The sequence below is a fragment of the Siphateles boraxobius genome, unplaced genomic scaffold, assembly GCF_051911475.1.
Source record: "Siphateles boraxobius isolate OS27281-9 unplaced genomic scaffold, OSU_SipBor_1 5, whole genome shotgun sequence".
NCBI classification, from domain to species: domain Eukaryota; kingdom Metazoa; phylum Chordata; class Actinopteri; order Cypriniformes; family Leuciscidae; genus Siphateles; species Siphateles boraxobius.
Window position 1 is genome coordinate 9,148,344 of NW_027509141.1, and position 16,006 is coordinate 9,164,349.

Here is a 16,006-nt window from a genome sequence, read left to right on the forward strand (position 1 = left end):
ATGTACACTACTTTTCAAAAGCTTATGGTCGGTAAGTGTCATGGTGGGTTGCAGGAAGGCAGACGAAGAAGATAATTTCCAATACAAAGTTTTATTACTATACAGAAGACAGAGCAACACACACTTACACATAACGGTCATTGTACAGAGAATGAATGTGAGGGACCAACTTATAGAAAACAAAAATGAGGATGATTAATAGAACACAGCTGACACATATTAACTTATAATGAGGAGTGGGGAAACTAAACAAAGGAACACATGATGAACATGAAAACAAACTAAAAGTCCATGATAAAGAAACTAGGCTGAACATAATGTGACAGTAAGATTTTTTTATTAAAAGAAATTAATACTTGTATTCAGCAAGGATGCATTAAATTGATCAAAAGTGATAGTACAAATATTTATAATGTTTCAAAATATTTAATATTTCAAATGAACGTTTATTCATCAAAGAATCCTAAAAGAAATATATCATAGTTTTCATGAAAATATTAAGCCAGCCAACTGTTTTCAATTTTAACTGATAAGTAATATATATAATAATAAGTACTGTTAATAAATACTGATAATAATAATAAATGTTTCTTGAGCAGCAAATCAGCATTTTAGAATGCTGTGACACTGAAGACTGGAGTAATGATGCTGAAAATTCAGCTTTGCATCACAGGAATAAATTACATTTTAAAATGTATTCAAATAAAAAACATTGTATTAACATTTGACAGTAATACACAATTATTATAAAAGGTGCAAGCATTCACTGATGCTGATGAGGCGAACACACTACATTTCACTTGTTCGTTTGCCAATATAATCTTTAAGCTGTAAGGGGTATACAGTCAAAGAGCCAGAACCAGATATGAAGAATGAAGACCCGGAGTCAGAATTATAATAAATTAAAGAAAAGATTAACTGAAGATAGTTTGCAGTTTCATCTGCAGAAGTCAGCTTCAATACTCACACAGGAGTTCGTAGGCTGTCCCACTTTGGGTTACAAACAGTTACAAAGATCACAGCAGTTATACCATTTCCAAGTCTAAGCTACTTCATTGCTTACAGGTTGAATGATTCTGATTGGCTAAGAAATAGATAAACATAGTAATTTTCCACACATATACAGATAGACTGAAGCATATCTCCATCGATTATACAGCTGACACTCAGACTTGAAGTTAGGCACGTCGTGACCTTCCAGGTTTCAGATTTGGGTTTGCTGGACGCCAACCTGTCCCGAACAACAACTCAGTCAATCTTCAATAATGCCAGTGGTTCCTTATCCTGTAACCAAGAAGACTAACACACACACACACACGACACACAGCTTTTCCAACGTTGGATTTGGCCAGGCTCTAACTATAAACAGGAGAGTCCTCTCAAAACATCAAGACAATGCGTTCTTTAGGATATCTAAACTTTAGTCTAAATGGAAAGTAAGGCTTTAACAAAGAAATGGTCCCTTAAACTATTGGCTCCAGTGACCCCTATATGTTTTAACACGTTGAAGACCTTTCTCAAACACACAACAAGTCCATATTTCATTTCTGGAAGCTTGCCTGAATAAGCAAGCACTGTTACTGCATTCAGATAGCAAATACTGACATTTAAGAATACATGAAAAGAACATTTCAGTGATCACACTGGTAACTTTTATAACAATTTCTATTTAAGTAAAATCTCCGGAGAAGTCATTCAACTCATTTGATATTTAGAAAAGAAAAACATTGATTAATACCTTAATTATAATCAATCATTACACATCCATCGAAGCAGCAGTGGATTCCAATCCACCCCCTTCAAAGCTAATAAGGTTAAGCGTATCGTTTGGCTTGCTGTCCGCAGTGGTGGCTTGAGGAAGGGCTTCAACTCCAGCTCAGATAAACCCCCAATGGGACTACTAATGCTTGGATGAGGAGTCTGGTAGCAAGATGTTGGTGGAGTTGGGGAGGTGGAGGGATGCCAAAACAGCTGATGCCAGAGCAAAGTTTAGATTAGATGGGCTCACTCCTCCCGAACTTCACTAAGAGCCGGGGGTGAACACTTTTAAACAGGGTGATCAGTGTAAATAATTATTTGTCTTGTTGGAAGTATGCCATTATCTTATGTAGGTTCTGAAGGGGTCTAAATAAAAGATATTTAAACAAAACTGACAATTTAACTGATAAAATTATTAAAAACTTTAGTTTTCAAATCTCCCCAACAAATCAAAAAAGCTGTTTCATAGAATGACCTGATCAGTCCAAACAGCCAACATTAGAGCGCACTGTAACCAGATAAATGTGTCATTTATTTTAGTAGGCAGAGTTTCAAATCTCGGCTCTTTGCCGAAACAATTACATTTCCTCTCGGTGTCCCGTTTTAAAGGGATGACACAAGCCTTGGCTGGGGAATAGTTGTTCTGGTTTCATTATGCTCACACACTCTGGCGACATTCTGATGCAGCTGAGCGTTCTTGTGTTCAACTGTACGGCTGTGTAGGAAAGAGGTGTTCAGAAATTGTCCCCACGGCCCTTTGTTCTCCTGTCAATCCGACATTCATTTAAATATTTATGTGTGCTTGCTGAACTCTTCACCCGTTTGACGACATCAGGGTGCGAGGGTCTGTGCACAGCACGCTGTACCTTCTGCCTTCCTCTCATTCATGACGCTGTTGTGCTGTTGTTTCTGCTGATTACTGAGGTTAAAAGAGACCCATAAATCTCACCAGACTTTGGTTGGTGGAGAGGCCACCATGTTCATACAAAAACGGCCCTGGAACTTATAGATTCCTTTAGAATGGTGTCATTTTGATTTGTGAATGCAGAAAAATAGAAAAGCAAAAAATATATTCTTCCTTGTAACTAATCTTTTGCTCCCTCCCCTTCATATAAAACACACCACACCTCAATTTAATTTAATCTTTAAATATGCAGTTTATATCTTCCGACTGCATGTTTAAACTTTTTTAATTATATCAGATTTTGGCCACAATTAGTCATTAACATATTGTACAGGGTTTTCCAATCTTTGTTACACAACATTAATAATGACACCTATAATGCAAAGGTACTGTATATGCAGCTATGTTAGTATCAGCTTATTTAATTAGTGAGCTAGAAATAGTGCATCATTTCTTAATTTAATGTCAAAAATGTGTTTAAAAAATACGGAAATAGGAGTTGATTTTTATGTCATGTCTATTTATTAAAACAGATCAATATATTAACAAGGACATTATTTAGAAAAAATAAAGTAAAAGGTTGTTAAAACCTGCAAATGGTTGAAAAAAGTAATTGCTGAAACACAATTCTTAATGTGTAAAGAATATTATATACATCACAGCACATGTGGAGCTTTCACAAGATCAGATTCTCTCAATTTTAACATTAACTAATGCTTTTTTTTTTTTTTACTTAATATCAATTGTCGGAAAGGCAGTCTTGTATTTACTCACATTTTTACGACTGCACTTCTCTAAACAACTAAAACTTCGTCATGTAAGTTCACAGCCCATAACGCTTAAATACAACTATACAGTGAACTAAACATTCGAGTGCATGTACATTTACAGTGATCCAAGGTGACAACATTATTTACAAAAGACATCACAGGCTAAAAATCAGGAAACCCCCACACTCAAAAACTCAGAGTCCGGCCTTGGGATTCAGATCATTCCTTTCTCCACACCCAACCTACGGAAAAAAGGGAAAACAGTTCAATAAAACATTCTGAATGACTCTGCCTGAAATGAGTCATCAACACTAGTTCTTCAAAATATAAACCTGAAAGGGTTTTTAATATTACTTTATATGGCTTAATATTTTATACTTTCAGACAATATGCCACTACGTGACTTGTAATATAGCACTTCACGAAGTACTGTATGTTTTGTTTTAAATGTTAACAACGATCAGTAACATGTTCCTCTGAGCTTTGGAGGTCCTGGGCAAATTTTAAAACGCATCTTGGAAAGGTTGTTCAAAACAAAATTGAGGCTGTCTGTCAAGTATACATATGATGGTCCTTGAGGGAAATAATTGTCTCATATCATCACATGATCCTGGGTTTGCAGTTAATTGTGGGGTAATTTTATAATTTCGAAATCCTAAATTGTGTCCCTGTACACTAAGAGACTATTGGCCAAAAATATTCCCTACATTTTAACATTTTCATGTTGCTTCAGCAAATTGCCTCGCATATAGACAGTGTGGCATTTTTACAAGGCTGTATTTAATACAAGTTTTATTTGCCACAACCATCTCAGTAGTTCAGAGGTGTCCAGTCCTGCTCCTGGGGGGCCACTTTCCAGTAGGGTTTTGCTCCAGCCACAATTAAATAGACCTGAACCTGCTAAACCTGCCGGTCTTCAGGATCACTAGAAACTTAAAGGCAGGGGTCTTAGAGCTAAAATCTGCAGGAAGGTGGCCCTCCAGAAACAGGATTCGACACCAAAAATGTGACAGTGCCGTACGTCTTTGGGTAGGGCAGGGGTGTCCTATCCTACTCCTTGAGGGTCACTGTTCTGCAAACTATAGCTCTAACTCTAGCTAAACACATCTGAATGAAGGTCAATGTCTTTAGGGTCACTTGAATCTTCCATGTGTTTTGACAGGTTGGTTCCTCCTGGAGCAGGATTGGTGGGTAGGGGCCAAGTGAATACTGACTTTCTAATAGGATTCTGCCCATGATGGATGAAGACCTCATACCTTTAGTGGTTAATGGCTCCTACCAGGTGGGGGGGGATTCAGGCCAGCCTTTCCCGGGGGTTGAAGACCAGAAAGTTTGGGCTTCAGAAGCAGTGAAGATTGAGTTAATCATGGTACACTCTACAACATTCAAACATGATCACAATTTTCTAGATGTTTTAAGCATCGTTATTCATCCCAACATAACTCCTACCTGTTGTACGCAGCCACTTTGCAGAGATATGAGGGTGGCGTCTTTCACAGCGAGCTGGGTGTCTACCAGTTTTTTGTCATCCCTCAGTCTGCTTTGCTCCCTGAGAAGCTGCTCCAATTGTCTGTCATATGCCTGTTGGGCGTCTTGCAGTTTTTTGCTGCTCTCTGCAGACTCTTTCTCTCGACCTGTTTTACACTTCTCCAGTTCTGAAGTCAGCCCCGCATTCTGTACTTCCAACAAGCTGCTCTGTTTTTGAATGCTCGAGACCTTCGCTCCCACAGTGTTCAGGTAGCTCTGGAACTTGTCCTCCACCTGTCGAGAAAGGCTAGAGCAGTTGGAGCGAATCCTGTCCATCTGTTCTTCCTGTTTCTGGCAGGTGAGGTGAAACGTGACCGAGTTGGTGAAGAAGTTGTCGATTTTGGTTAGGAAGGCACTTGTGACCGTCTGGATTCCTATGAGGGACTCGGCAAAGTCTTCTTTGCATTTCTTGGTGTAAACATCAAGCTGGGATTTCAAATTCACGTTTTCCTGCCTCAGTTGTATCACCTGAGTATGATGTTGGTTTTTATCCTTCACTGCGTTGTCCAAGTCAGCTTTGAGGTACTCCACTGTCTGGCTGAAGTTGCTCTTAAGGATACCATACAGAACTTTCTGCTGATCCAGAAGAGTATTTAGAGTTTTTACTTCACCTGACAAGAGAAAGGAGAGCCACGTCTACAGGACAGTCCATTTATGAATTGATTATTCATTGATCAGTTACTGCACTCACCATTCAGATTGTTGTTGATTGGTGGACATGGTAGTGGAGTATTTCGAGTGCTTGAAAGCTTCATTTTATTGACCTCACAAAGAGACTGTAAAACAACCAATCAAAATCAAACTTGTAATGATTGTTAGGGTTAGGATTACAAGATTAATATACCAATGGTGTGAAGGGGCAGGTGAAATGAATTAATTTAAAGCTGATCACAGAAGATTAACCTCATATTATCTTGGAATTAAAGGGATAGTTCACACAAAAAATGAAACTTCACTCCTCATTTACGCACACTCATATCATTCCAAACCTGTATGACTTTCTTTATTCTGTGGAACACAAATGAAATCATATTGAAGAATGTCTGTTTTTTTGGTCCTTTCATTGAAAGTCAATATAATCCAATGTAAAACTAACTAACTAAAAACATTGGAAACATTCTTCAAAACATCATCATTTGTCAAGTCATACAGCTTTGGAACGACATGAGGATTTTCAGTTTTGGGTGTTACTCGAAAAACTACTCGAAAGTTCAGATACAAGCAAATAAAGCACTTACAAGTGTCTTCTGCAGGTTTTTGCTACTGAGAATTGTTGTGTTTAAGTCATTTTTCAGCTTTGCTATCTCTTTGTCTGCCGCATCCTTCTCTCCAGTCTTTGCTTTGACGGCACCGGCGAGGTCAGCTTTCTCTTTTCGGAGTTTGTTGTTGTCTGCTGAGAGCTTGTTAAAGGCCTGCTCCAGCTCTTCTACTCTCTTCTCATCGGGGGTCTTCTCCGGCTGGCCGTACACAAGGAAGAGCACCAGACTGGCAATGATGAGGGACTGGATCAGAGACGAGAAGAAGAACACGATCCTCATGTAGTAGCCGCAGCTTTTCCCCTTCGCCTTGTGGATTTGTTTCGCCTCCAGCCCGAATGTGGCCCGGGAGTAGCTGTTGTTGTACATTTCTGCGGTCCAGAGGTGGGAAAGAGATGATCCTACTGACAACTGGGATTCTAGAGGTTTGTTATGAAAAAGCAATGGTTAAAAGGTTACCAAAATACCCTGCAGTGCTGTCACACTCGTGGGCAAAGACATGTAAACACTTCTAGCAGGACAAGGGGCGGTAGCTGTGTTTATAAATGCAGAGACACTTCCCTCGCCGTGACTCTTTCCGGGCCTCCACAGGAAAGCTCCAGAGGTTATCGGTACTTCACGCTGAACCTACGGAGATCTCAGGAGAGAAACAAACCAGAGCTCCTCCCTTACTTTCCCTCATAAATCACACCCAACCCTAACAAGCAATGCAGACCACCATCAGACTTATCCATAACACTTATTACATAATTTCACTGTGGGATTTGGGATTAGATATTCTTGGCATCCATACTGTTATTTCGCAATATTTAATAACGAGTTAATGAATTTTATATCAAGTGTCAGTTTGGTATCGCCCACTTTGGCCAAGAAAAACAATATTCCTCCAAAGGACAAAAGCAGGTCCTTCCATCTCTTCCTGGATCAGATCAGATACATAAACACACATGATCAAAACAACCCATCCGAAATGGTTTCCTGCAGAGCCACAGAGACTATCGGTGGAGTCGGAGGGACAACAATGGTGACCCGTCATCCTCCTCGCAGGAATGAATAACAAACTCTCCCAGAAGCCCAGGAGGCGGCAGCACGTTTGATCCTGGGCTAGTGATGACGCTCGCAGCTGACAGCCGTGTCTGGGAGAGTGTGAAGAGGGAACATAAAGTAAGTCAGGGGTTTTCCTGCAGGCCATTGTCTCCTTGCCAACCCATCCTCAACGGAAAGTCATTTACAGAGGGTAACTAAAACTGATTAAAAGTTCTCACAAAATCCCTTACAGATTGCAGGTGAGCTTTAAGACAAAAACAGGAAGCTGAATCTGCAAAAGACAGACGAACACTGATAACATTTGAAAATAAAGACAGATGAGCTGTGGAGATTATTAAAGGATATCAGAGCGAGGGCTCAATATCTATTCATTACTCCAATCATTTGTTTGGTGCTATCAAAAATTGAGTTTAATTTAAAAAAAATATTTCAACCAAAAAGTAACATTTTTGGTGAAATTTTAGGATCACTGGAACAACACCAGTGTGAATATATATTAGGTAAACAAGAAAAATTAATAATGTCACTGAGTATTTGTGGTTGCACTTAAATCTTCAAAAAAGGGTTCTTTGTTGCCATCTATTGTTCCATGAAGAACCTTTAACATCCATGGAAACTTTTAATTCCCCGAAATATTATTAATAGTGGACAAAATGTTTCTTCTTAGGTGATTAAAATGTTCTTTAAACTAAAAAAAAAAAAAACATTCTTCTATGGCATAATTTCTATGGCCATACATTTTCTTTTCTTTTTTTGTTGATTTTTTTAGTGTTGGCATGTGTTTAAAGACCCATTCTACGAATTTAGCATCTTGAATTAGGTTTTCCTCCATCTTGTTTACAGTTTGGAACAAAATACTTCTCAGAACTAAGCTTCTCAGAACTCTTGCAAAGTGAAAGAGTTCAATGATTATTAACACAATAACACAGAAAAAGAAATGTGACCTGAACACTCTTCCGACTATTATCTGTGAACCTTAGTGCTGCTCAATAGCAGGATACAAAATTTCTGTGGTCAAAGAATCAAAACAAATTAATTTCTAAAGAAATCTCAAACAATTCCAATTAATAATCCCAAAGGTAAATTAAACAAAGTAATTCAATATTTATTACAGGGCTACAAACTCTCACGCATTGAGCGTGAGACTCACGCAATTGACCCAATTCTCACGCTCTCACGCCACACCCCCGATTTCTCACGCTGAAGTCTCAACCCGGTCGGTCAAATGCCTGAAAGATGAGTTTATCTATATATCTACCTGTTGAGCCACTCGTGATCGACTAGTTGTACCGCAAATTAGTTAAAATATCCCGTAATCTATCTAAATGGAGCGTGCATGCGAGACAGATATTGTGCTTCAAAGCGCGCGCGCGCACGGCAGAGAGGTAAGCGAGCAGACCCCCCCCCTGATTCCCCCCGACCCCCACTCCCCCCCCATGTTGGAGAAGTCTAACGCCAAGCTAAACTCAAAAGTTGGCAGCTCTGTTATTATGAAAACGGTTTTCTGTTGATCGGCGGTACTCTCTTGCGAACTCTTGTGGTCACGAAAATGTATTGCTGCTTTAATGTATTCCATCCTTTATTAAAAGTTTTCAAAGTATCTATATTCTATAGTTGATAATACAATCTTCAGGACAACAAAACAAATTTGCCCCTACTTTTTTAAAATGCATGTCGCTGACATGTCCACACTATTATCAATGTGCCTTGTTCTATAACTCAATATGTAAAATTCACTGTCTCTTTTCAGAACTTTATTGCCAGGATATACATTTAGTACACCACATAATAAACAATTCAGTGTAGCATACAGTACATCAATACAAAATAATGTTTAAGAGATTCAGTTAATAAAATTAACTGGTAATATCATAGAATGCTTTTCGCTATCTTATCAAATTATGATGGAAAGCATCAAGCCTCGTCAACTATAGATTTTTTTTAAAACTCAAAAATATGTCTGAAGTATAATGCTGTCGAAATGACTTATTCTGTTTTCTTTAACAAAAAGAATATAATGTACTGTTTCTCATCAACCATGTTTTTGTGGACATTATAGTAGTATAAGGAACCTCTCTAGCCCAGAGCATTCACATTTAATTTATTTGACAGAAGCAAGCAAACAGTATTTATTAGATGCCGTCCAGATGAACCCTCACCAAACCATTAGCATCCATCACATGAACACATCCGGGAATCTCCACCACAGAACAAATCGATGTTACATAACTTTCTCTTCAGAAACCAGAACATTTACAGTTGACATTCTCAAAATGATCTGGTTAGCCTTGTGCAAAGATCAAACCATCAATACTTGACTGTTCCACAATAGGCTCTTGAGCTTGTGTGGTTACGGCTGCTTCAGTAAATTAAGTCACTGATGTTTTCAAAAGTAATAAAAGAGATATTCCCAGTACAGAAAAAGTGGACAAGGCCATATATATGCAGTTATTCACAGTTCACTCCTTCCTTTTGGAGTTCATCAGTCTCTAGGGGTATATTGAGTGAACGCTCACACTGTGGCCTCATTCTCCTGCGTGTCGTCCTCCTCCAGCAGACTGTAGGACGCGTGGCTCTGGAAGGGTCTCTGCAGCGGGTGGCACAGCAGTTTGGCCATGCAGTTGTGCAGCTCGATAGCAGGACCACACAGGGACACCTCAAACTGATAGCACATGCCCTTAGAGTCCAACTCACTGAAGGAGGTGTACACGTCCTGAAAATACAGCCACAAAGGTTCAGTACCTCGAATAAAAACGTATACAGACAGGCAAATAATAACCCGAGTTGGTGGAAGGGAATCATAGGAAGCTCAAACCTTCCAGCTCGCGTCCTCCGTCGGTTCTTCAGTTCCGTTATGAAGATACACAACATCAAAGAAGAAATATGGAGATTGCAGCATTTTCTGGAAAGAGAGAATATTAGAGACATCCAGGATTGCTCTTTTGATGATGAACGATTCATTTTGTTTAAAGCTGTAAGATAAAGAATATTTTTAAACTGTAATGTTAGAAATGTAGCACTTGAAATGTTGATTTCATTTGGTTTTGAGAAACCATTCTCAACTAAAAGTTTAAATTCACTGACTCTAAAAATGCCATCTGGTGTAACCATTAAGTAAATATTCCTTACAATACATGTGGGTGTACACATCTTAATAGTTATTTCCAAAAAGTATTTAAATATATTTTTCAAAATAAAAAAAGCATTTTTTTTTGCCATAAACTATTAATCTACACGTCTTTAAGTTTTTTTAAGGGGTTGTACCTCAGTCTAAATCGACTCTATGATATCACTTCCTGTTTTTTTTTCCCTGCATTTTTTTGCATGTTGGTTGCACCACATTACTTAGATTTGGTGGACAAAAGTTCTTTGAAGGGGTCCTATTATGCTTTTTTACATTTTCAACTTTCTTTAGTGTGTAATTTTGCTGTTTGAGCATGAACTCCAAATGATCTGGAATATTACACAGCACTGAAAGATTTCTCTGCACAAATTTCCCAATGAGTTAAACGGGATTCACTGAGCTGACCAACAGAAAGCGGCTTGGTTTGGAAGTCACTTCTGTGTGAGCAGTGCTTCATGCATCTCAAAATTCTGACAAAACAGATTTTTGTTTTTGCCCCTAAAATAATATAACTATATACAAGCTATATAATAAAACTTCTTGATTAGGATTCAAGAATCATCCTTTAGCTAAGACCTGTTTCTGATATCAGAACAAATGTACCAACCCTGATATTTTTGGATTTTTTATGCCCCCCAAAAATATCAAAATTAATTTTAACCCAGAAATACGAAAACATGTATCTTTGAAAAAATAGGTTCAGTCAAGTCACTGTAAGTGTGAATTGCTTTTTCAAGTATTTTTAAATGAATAGATCCAGACTTTCTTGTCCCATGACTGTACAGTAACATGGGTGAAACAGACTTACTTGGACAGCATCAGGAGGATTGAACTGAAGCATGCCAGAAGGCCGGCTGAAGATGAGGAGAGTCCGAACTACAAAAGGAGGCGGGATGGTCTGGATGTTCTCCATCTGAGGAAGTTCGATTTTCTGCAAACTACAAGAGAAAGAAATTCAACAGATTAAAATCATATAAGTCAAACGATCAAAAACAGAAGAAAAAAACGACTTACATGACATTGAGGAAATCTTCCAGATCTACAGCTAACAGTTAAAGAAATGATTAGTATGATCATGATTAATTATCACTGCTTTCAATGTTTATATTGACCGACTTGATTCCAAAAGCACATCAAAATGGGCCTAGCTCTAACTCTAAGGATACTGAAGGACTCGCAGACGTTGGTGTCCAGGTCGTACAGACAGCTGCACAGCTCTCGCGGGTCAGAGGTGAAGCCTGATAACTGTGTGAAAGAAAAATGTCAATTACTGTAGTTATTTTGACCTAAAACTAAAAAAGAGCTTAAAATAAAATAAAATGTAAATATCAGATGAAAGGTAAAATTAGACAAACTCAAATATATAGATAAATAAATAAAAAGTTGAAGTACAATATTAAAACTGAAATAAAAATGAATTAAATCTGTATAGAAATAGAAATGACAAAAGCACATAGCAAAATGAATAAGCTAAAATAAAAACTGAAAAAAATATCAAATTAAAAGCTATTTAATAAATACAATAATATTATATAATTAATAATAAAATGACACTGGCAGTAAAGCAAAGCATTTTCTATGAAATAAATAATAATTTCATTCTTTTAATGAAAATTAAATACTTCTGATTAAATGAACAGACCCAGAATTTTTTTTAGCATTGAGACCCATTTGTCAACTACCCAAAGACAGTTTAATTCAATGGCAGAAACGTTTGATTTTCAAAATGACAGTGTAGTTGCAGCTGTGGTTTTGTCCTCACCCACATGGCATCATCGTTCACCACCACCAGAGCAAACTCATGCCTTTTGTCAATCTTGTGCTTGGTTCTCACAAACATCTCAATCATTTTCTGTGAAATATTTAAGGCGTTTGTCTTGGATCTGGAAATGCAAATCATTTACATTTAATGCAAAACATTTATAGAAATACATATTTGTCATTTCGAATAGAAAACACTACATTTATTCATTTAGCAGAATGCAAAATACAGCAAAAACAGTAATATTGTGAAATTTTCAAATATATTCTATTTAAATATATATTAAAATAGAATTTATTCCTGTGATCAAAGCTGAATTTTCAGCATCATTACTCCAGTCTTCAGTGTCACATGACCCTTCAGAAATCATTCTAATATGATGATTTGCTGCTCAAGAAATATTCTTATTATTATCAATGTTGAAAACGTTTTTTTCAGGATTCTTTGATGAACAGAAAGTTCAGAAGGACAGCATTTATCTAAAATAGAAATCTTTTGTAACATTATAAATGTCTTTAATGTAACTTTTAATCAATTTAATGCATCTTTGCTGAAAGTATTAATTTCTTTGATTTCTTTCTAAAAACAAAAATCTCACTGACCCCAAACATCTGAACGGTAGTGTATAATGTTACAAAATGTTATATAATGTTCTATTTTTAACTTTCTGTTCATAAAAAGTATCCTGAAAAAAAAGATTTAAACAGTGAATGATTTCTTGAATTATAATAAATGTTTCTTGAGCAGCAAATCAGCATTTTAGAATGATTTTTGAAGGGTCATGTGACACTGAAGACTGGAGTAATGATGCTGAAAATTCAACTTTGTCATCACAAGAATAAATTGCATGTTCCAATATATTCAAATAGAAAACATTTATTTTAAATTGTAAAATAATATTTCAAAATATTCCAATTTTTACTGTACCAAAAAGGATCAAATAAATGCAGACTTGCTGAGCAGAACACTGCTTTTGAAAACTAAAACTTTTGAACGGTAGTGTATATCAAGGAAAATAATTTAATAATAACAATAAATTAAAATAACAAAATATGAAATTACCCATTGAAGGACTCCAGTTTTTGTAGAGACATCTCCTCTGAAAGGTCCAAACAGATGATCTGTTTAAGAATAAGATATAATTGAATGACAAAAGTGTTTTCAGATGCAAATATTGTGAAGTTGTGTTTATTGCCACACGTACAACTTTCTCGGGGCAGTTGACCCGCGGTGCCCGCAGGTGTAACTCTGCTGATGGGGGGATCTGGGCGGCCATGGACGGCTGAGGGGGTTTAGGTCTTTCCTTCACTGCAGAAGCCAGCGTAGGCATGCTGACTGTGCTGATTCCTGCCGCCGCTACAGGGACAGGGACAGGGGCAGCGGCAGCGGCTGGGATGGTGGTGGCAGATATCGGGGGGCTATCGGAGCTGGCCGCCTCTCCCTCTCCCTCTACACGGCTTCCCACGGCCGGCTGCGGGGGGGAGGCCAGGCTGCTGTTGTTCAGGCTTCCAGTGCTGCTGCGTCGGTCCTCTGCACCCTCCGGATTGGACCGGGTCCTGGGTCTCAGGTCCATCATACGCTCCTCTCCATCTGCCTGTCCGGGCTCAGGGGTCTCCATCACAACCTGACACCATCCCATAGACAGTAAACAACAGTGAAAAAATAAATAAAATAATAATAATTATATATATATACACACACACACACACATAAATCAAACATATTCTAAAATACTCTATAATAACGTTATACAGAATACATTTATATTTAACATTTTAGAGAATAAGGGTTAAGTAAACGCAAACAATTCTCGGATGATTTCAATAAAAACCCCAGTCGTAACATATTAAATTAGTATTCTAATATGACTTATCTTAAAATCTAAACCTAAATTATTTTAAAGGTACGTTTGTTTTTAAATGGCTGTTTGAATAAAGCGAAAACAGTGATTTAATAAACAGTAATAACTAATTCTAAAAAGTAGAATAGCGAAATAACGTAAAACAATAACTTACCGAACATACAAAAGATGAAAATATGAGTTTAGTGGAGAAAAAAAGATCACAAAATTATTCTGCAACACTTCCTCGTTCGCTTCTGTGTCGGTGACATTCAGAGGCGAGTGCTGAAAAGGGATTCTGTTCTTTGGCGCCTCTAGCGGAGTGGAGGAGCGTTGCCAGCCCAGATTCTGAAAAGAAAACGCCTTCTTTCCGTAGCGTTTTTTAGAAAATAGAGACACTAGTTTTTTTTATTTAGTTTTTTTTTATTGCAATATTAACCAACAGAACAAGTCGATACATATAAGAAATATAAACAATCTTTCAAAACAAAACAGAAATTATGGTTCAGAATACATTAAGAGAGGAAATGTGAAAGAAATTTAAAGGAGAGAAAAAAAAGGGAAAAAAAATTAAGAGAAGAGGGCACAAAAAGAAAAAGAAAAAAGCATTAATGGAGAATATTAAACATGGCACAAATTCTGGAACTTTTCATTGCTTTCTTGTTAACAGAAGTTGAAATTGTATTTAAATACATCTTCAAATCTTCTTTGAAAAAGCTGAAGTGGGGTTTACTTTTCATATATTGACATTTATGTATATAAAACTTTCCAATATATAAAAGAAGGTTTATACAAAAACGTGCATTAATTAGATTCTTGTCTTTGATATAAAACCCAAAAAGAATGTGTCTATATGATAAAGAAAAGTTACAAAAAACCTTTTGGACAATCAGACCATCAATATTATTCCAGAAAGACCGAGTAAAAAGACATTCCCAAAACAAATGATCAACAGTTTCAGAGGAGGCTTCACAGAAAGAGCAGGAAGTATCAATATCACTTCTAAATTTCTTTAAAAAGTGTTTAACTGGATAAAATCTTTGAATAATTTTATAGGATATTTCTTTAACTTTATTTGTTAGAAAGAATTTCTGAGGAAGTGACCAAACATATGACCATTTAATATCATCAAAAAGGTTATTCCAATAAGAAATGGAGGAAGGAATTGAAGTAACAGGGTCCAAAAATAATGACCTTATTTTATAATTGGATTTATGCATTGAAAAACAAATAGAACCAACCACAGTAGATTCAGGACTAGGGGGATAAACAGAGGTCACTGTAGAACTATTATTGTTCCTAAACAGCATACAGATTCCCAAAGAGATGGCCTTGAAAACTATATTAAATTCTTTACTAGATATTGGGAATTGGTATCCTGAAACAAAATCTGAATAATTAAATAAATTACCTTCACTATCAAATAGCTGGTTTACTAACATCACTCCATTATTGAACCAGTTTTCAAGAAATAAAGATTTCCTCTTATGTAGAATATTACAGTTGTTCCAAATAAAAAAATTGTGTGGCGAGAAATTATGCTTGTAAATAAGTCTCCAAGCCATAAGCATCTGCTGATGATAATTGGAAAGTTTGACAGGAAGTTTACTAACTGAATAATTGCACATTAAAAGAAAATGTATACCTCCTAATTGAGAAAAGATATATCTTGGGATTATACTCCAAATAGAAGATTGATTGTGAAGGAAACGTTTAAGCCAATTAATTTTTAAGGTATTGTTAAGAGAATCAAAATCAATGAAATTTAAGCCACCTTTATTATAAGAATTCAAAATAACTGATTTTCTAATATAATGAGTTTTATTTTTCCAAAGAAATTTGAGCAACATTACATCAATCAACTTGCAAGTAGATTGCAACTTGCAAGTAAGCAGAGTTCTGCCTTTCAAAGTAGAGACACTAGTGTGTGCTATGATGTCGGAATGTCTGATTTTGCAAATAGTTTATTTCGGAACATAAAAAAGTCAACACAATATCACGTACTTGCTCTGGCATTA

General features: G+C 36.7%; 2 protein-coding genes and 1 long non-coding RNA gene across 3 annotated transcripts; 1 reads left to right on the forward strand and 2 right to left on the reverse strand.

Moving 5' to 3' along the window:
- Positions 1–113: 113 nt before the first annotated feature.
- LOC143711314 (uncharacterized) lies at positions 114–2,149 on the forward strand. The gene is made up of 2 exons (XR_013194804.1): positions 114–236; positions 1,999–2,149. It is a non-coding gene; the product is annotated as an uncharacterized LOC143711314 (long non-coding RNA).
- A 1,012-nt stretch (positions 2,150–3,161) lies between these two features.
- plvapb (plasmalemma vesicle associated protein b) lies at positions 3,162–7,017 on the reverse strand. Its single transcript, XM_077202703.1, has 5 exons — positions 6,198–7,017; positions 5,651–5,735; positions 4,882–5,570; positions 4,689–4,769; positions 3,162–3,674 (listed from the first exon to the last, which is right to left on the reverse strand). The coding sequence occupies exons 1-4, from the start codon at positions 6,582–6,584 to the stop codon at positions 4,698–4,700; spliced, it is 1,233 nt and encodes a 410-aa protein (XP_077058818.1). The 5' UTR covers positions 6,585–7,017; the 3' UTR covers positions 3,162–3,674; positions 4,689–4,697.
- Positions 7,018–9,001: 1,984 nt separating this feature from the next.
- Positions 9,002–14,295, reverse strand: babam1 (BRISC and BRCA1 A complex member 1). Its single transcript, XM_077202704.1, has 9 exons — positions 14,164–14,295; positions 13,353–13,772; positions 13,211–13,269; positions 12,149–12,269; positions 11,553–11,631; positions 11,401–11,425; positions 11,195–11,324; positions 10,078–10,164; positions 9,002–9,975 (listed from the first exon to the last, which is right to left on the reverse strand). Exons 2-9 carry the CDS (start codon positions 13,764–13,766, stop codon positions 9,775–9,777), a joined length of 1,116 nt encoding a protein of 371 aa, XP_077058819.1. The 5' UTR covers positions 13,767–13,772; positions 14,164–14,295; the 3' UTR covers positions 9,002–9,774.
- Positions 14,296–16,006: the final 1,711 nt, after the last annotated feature.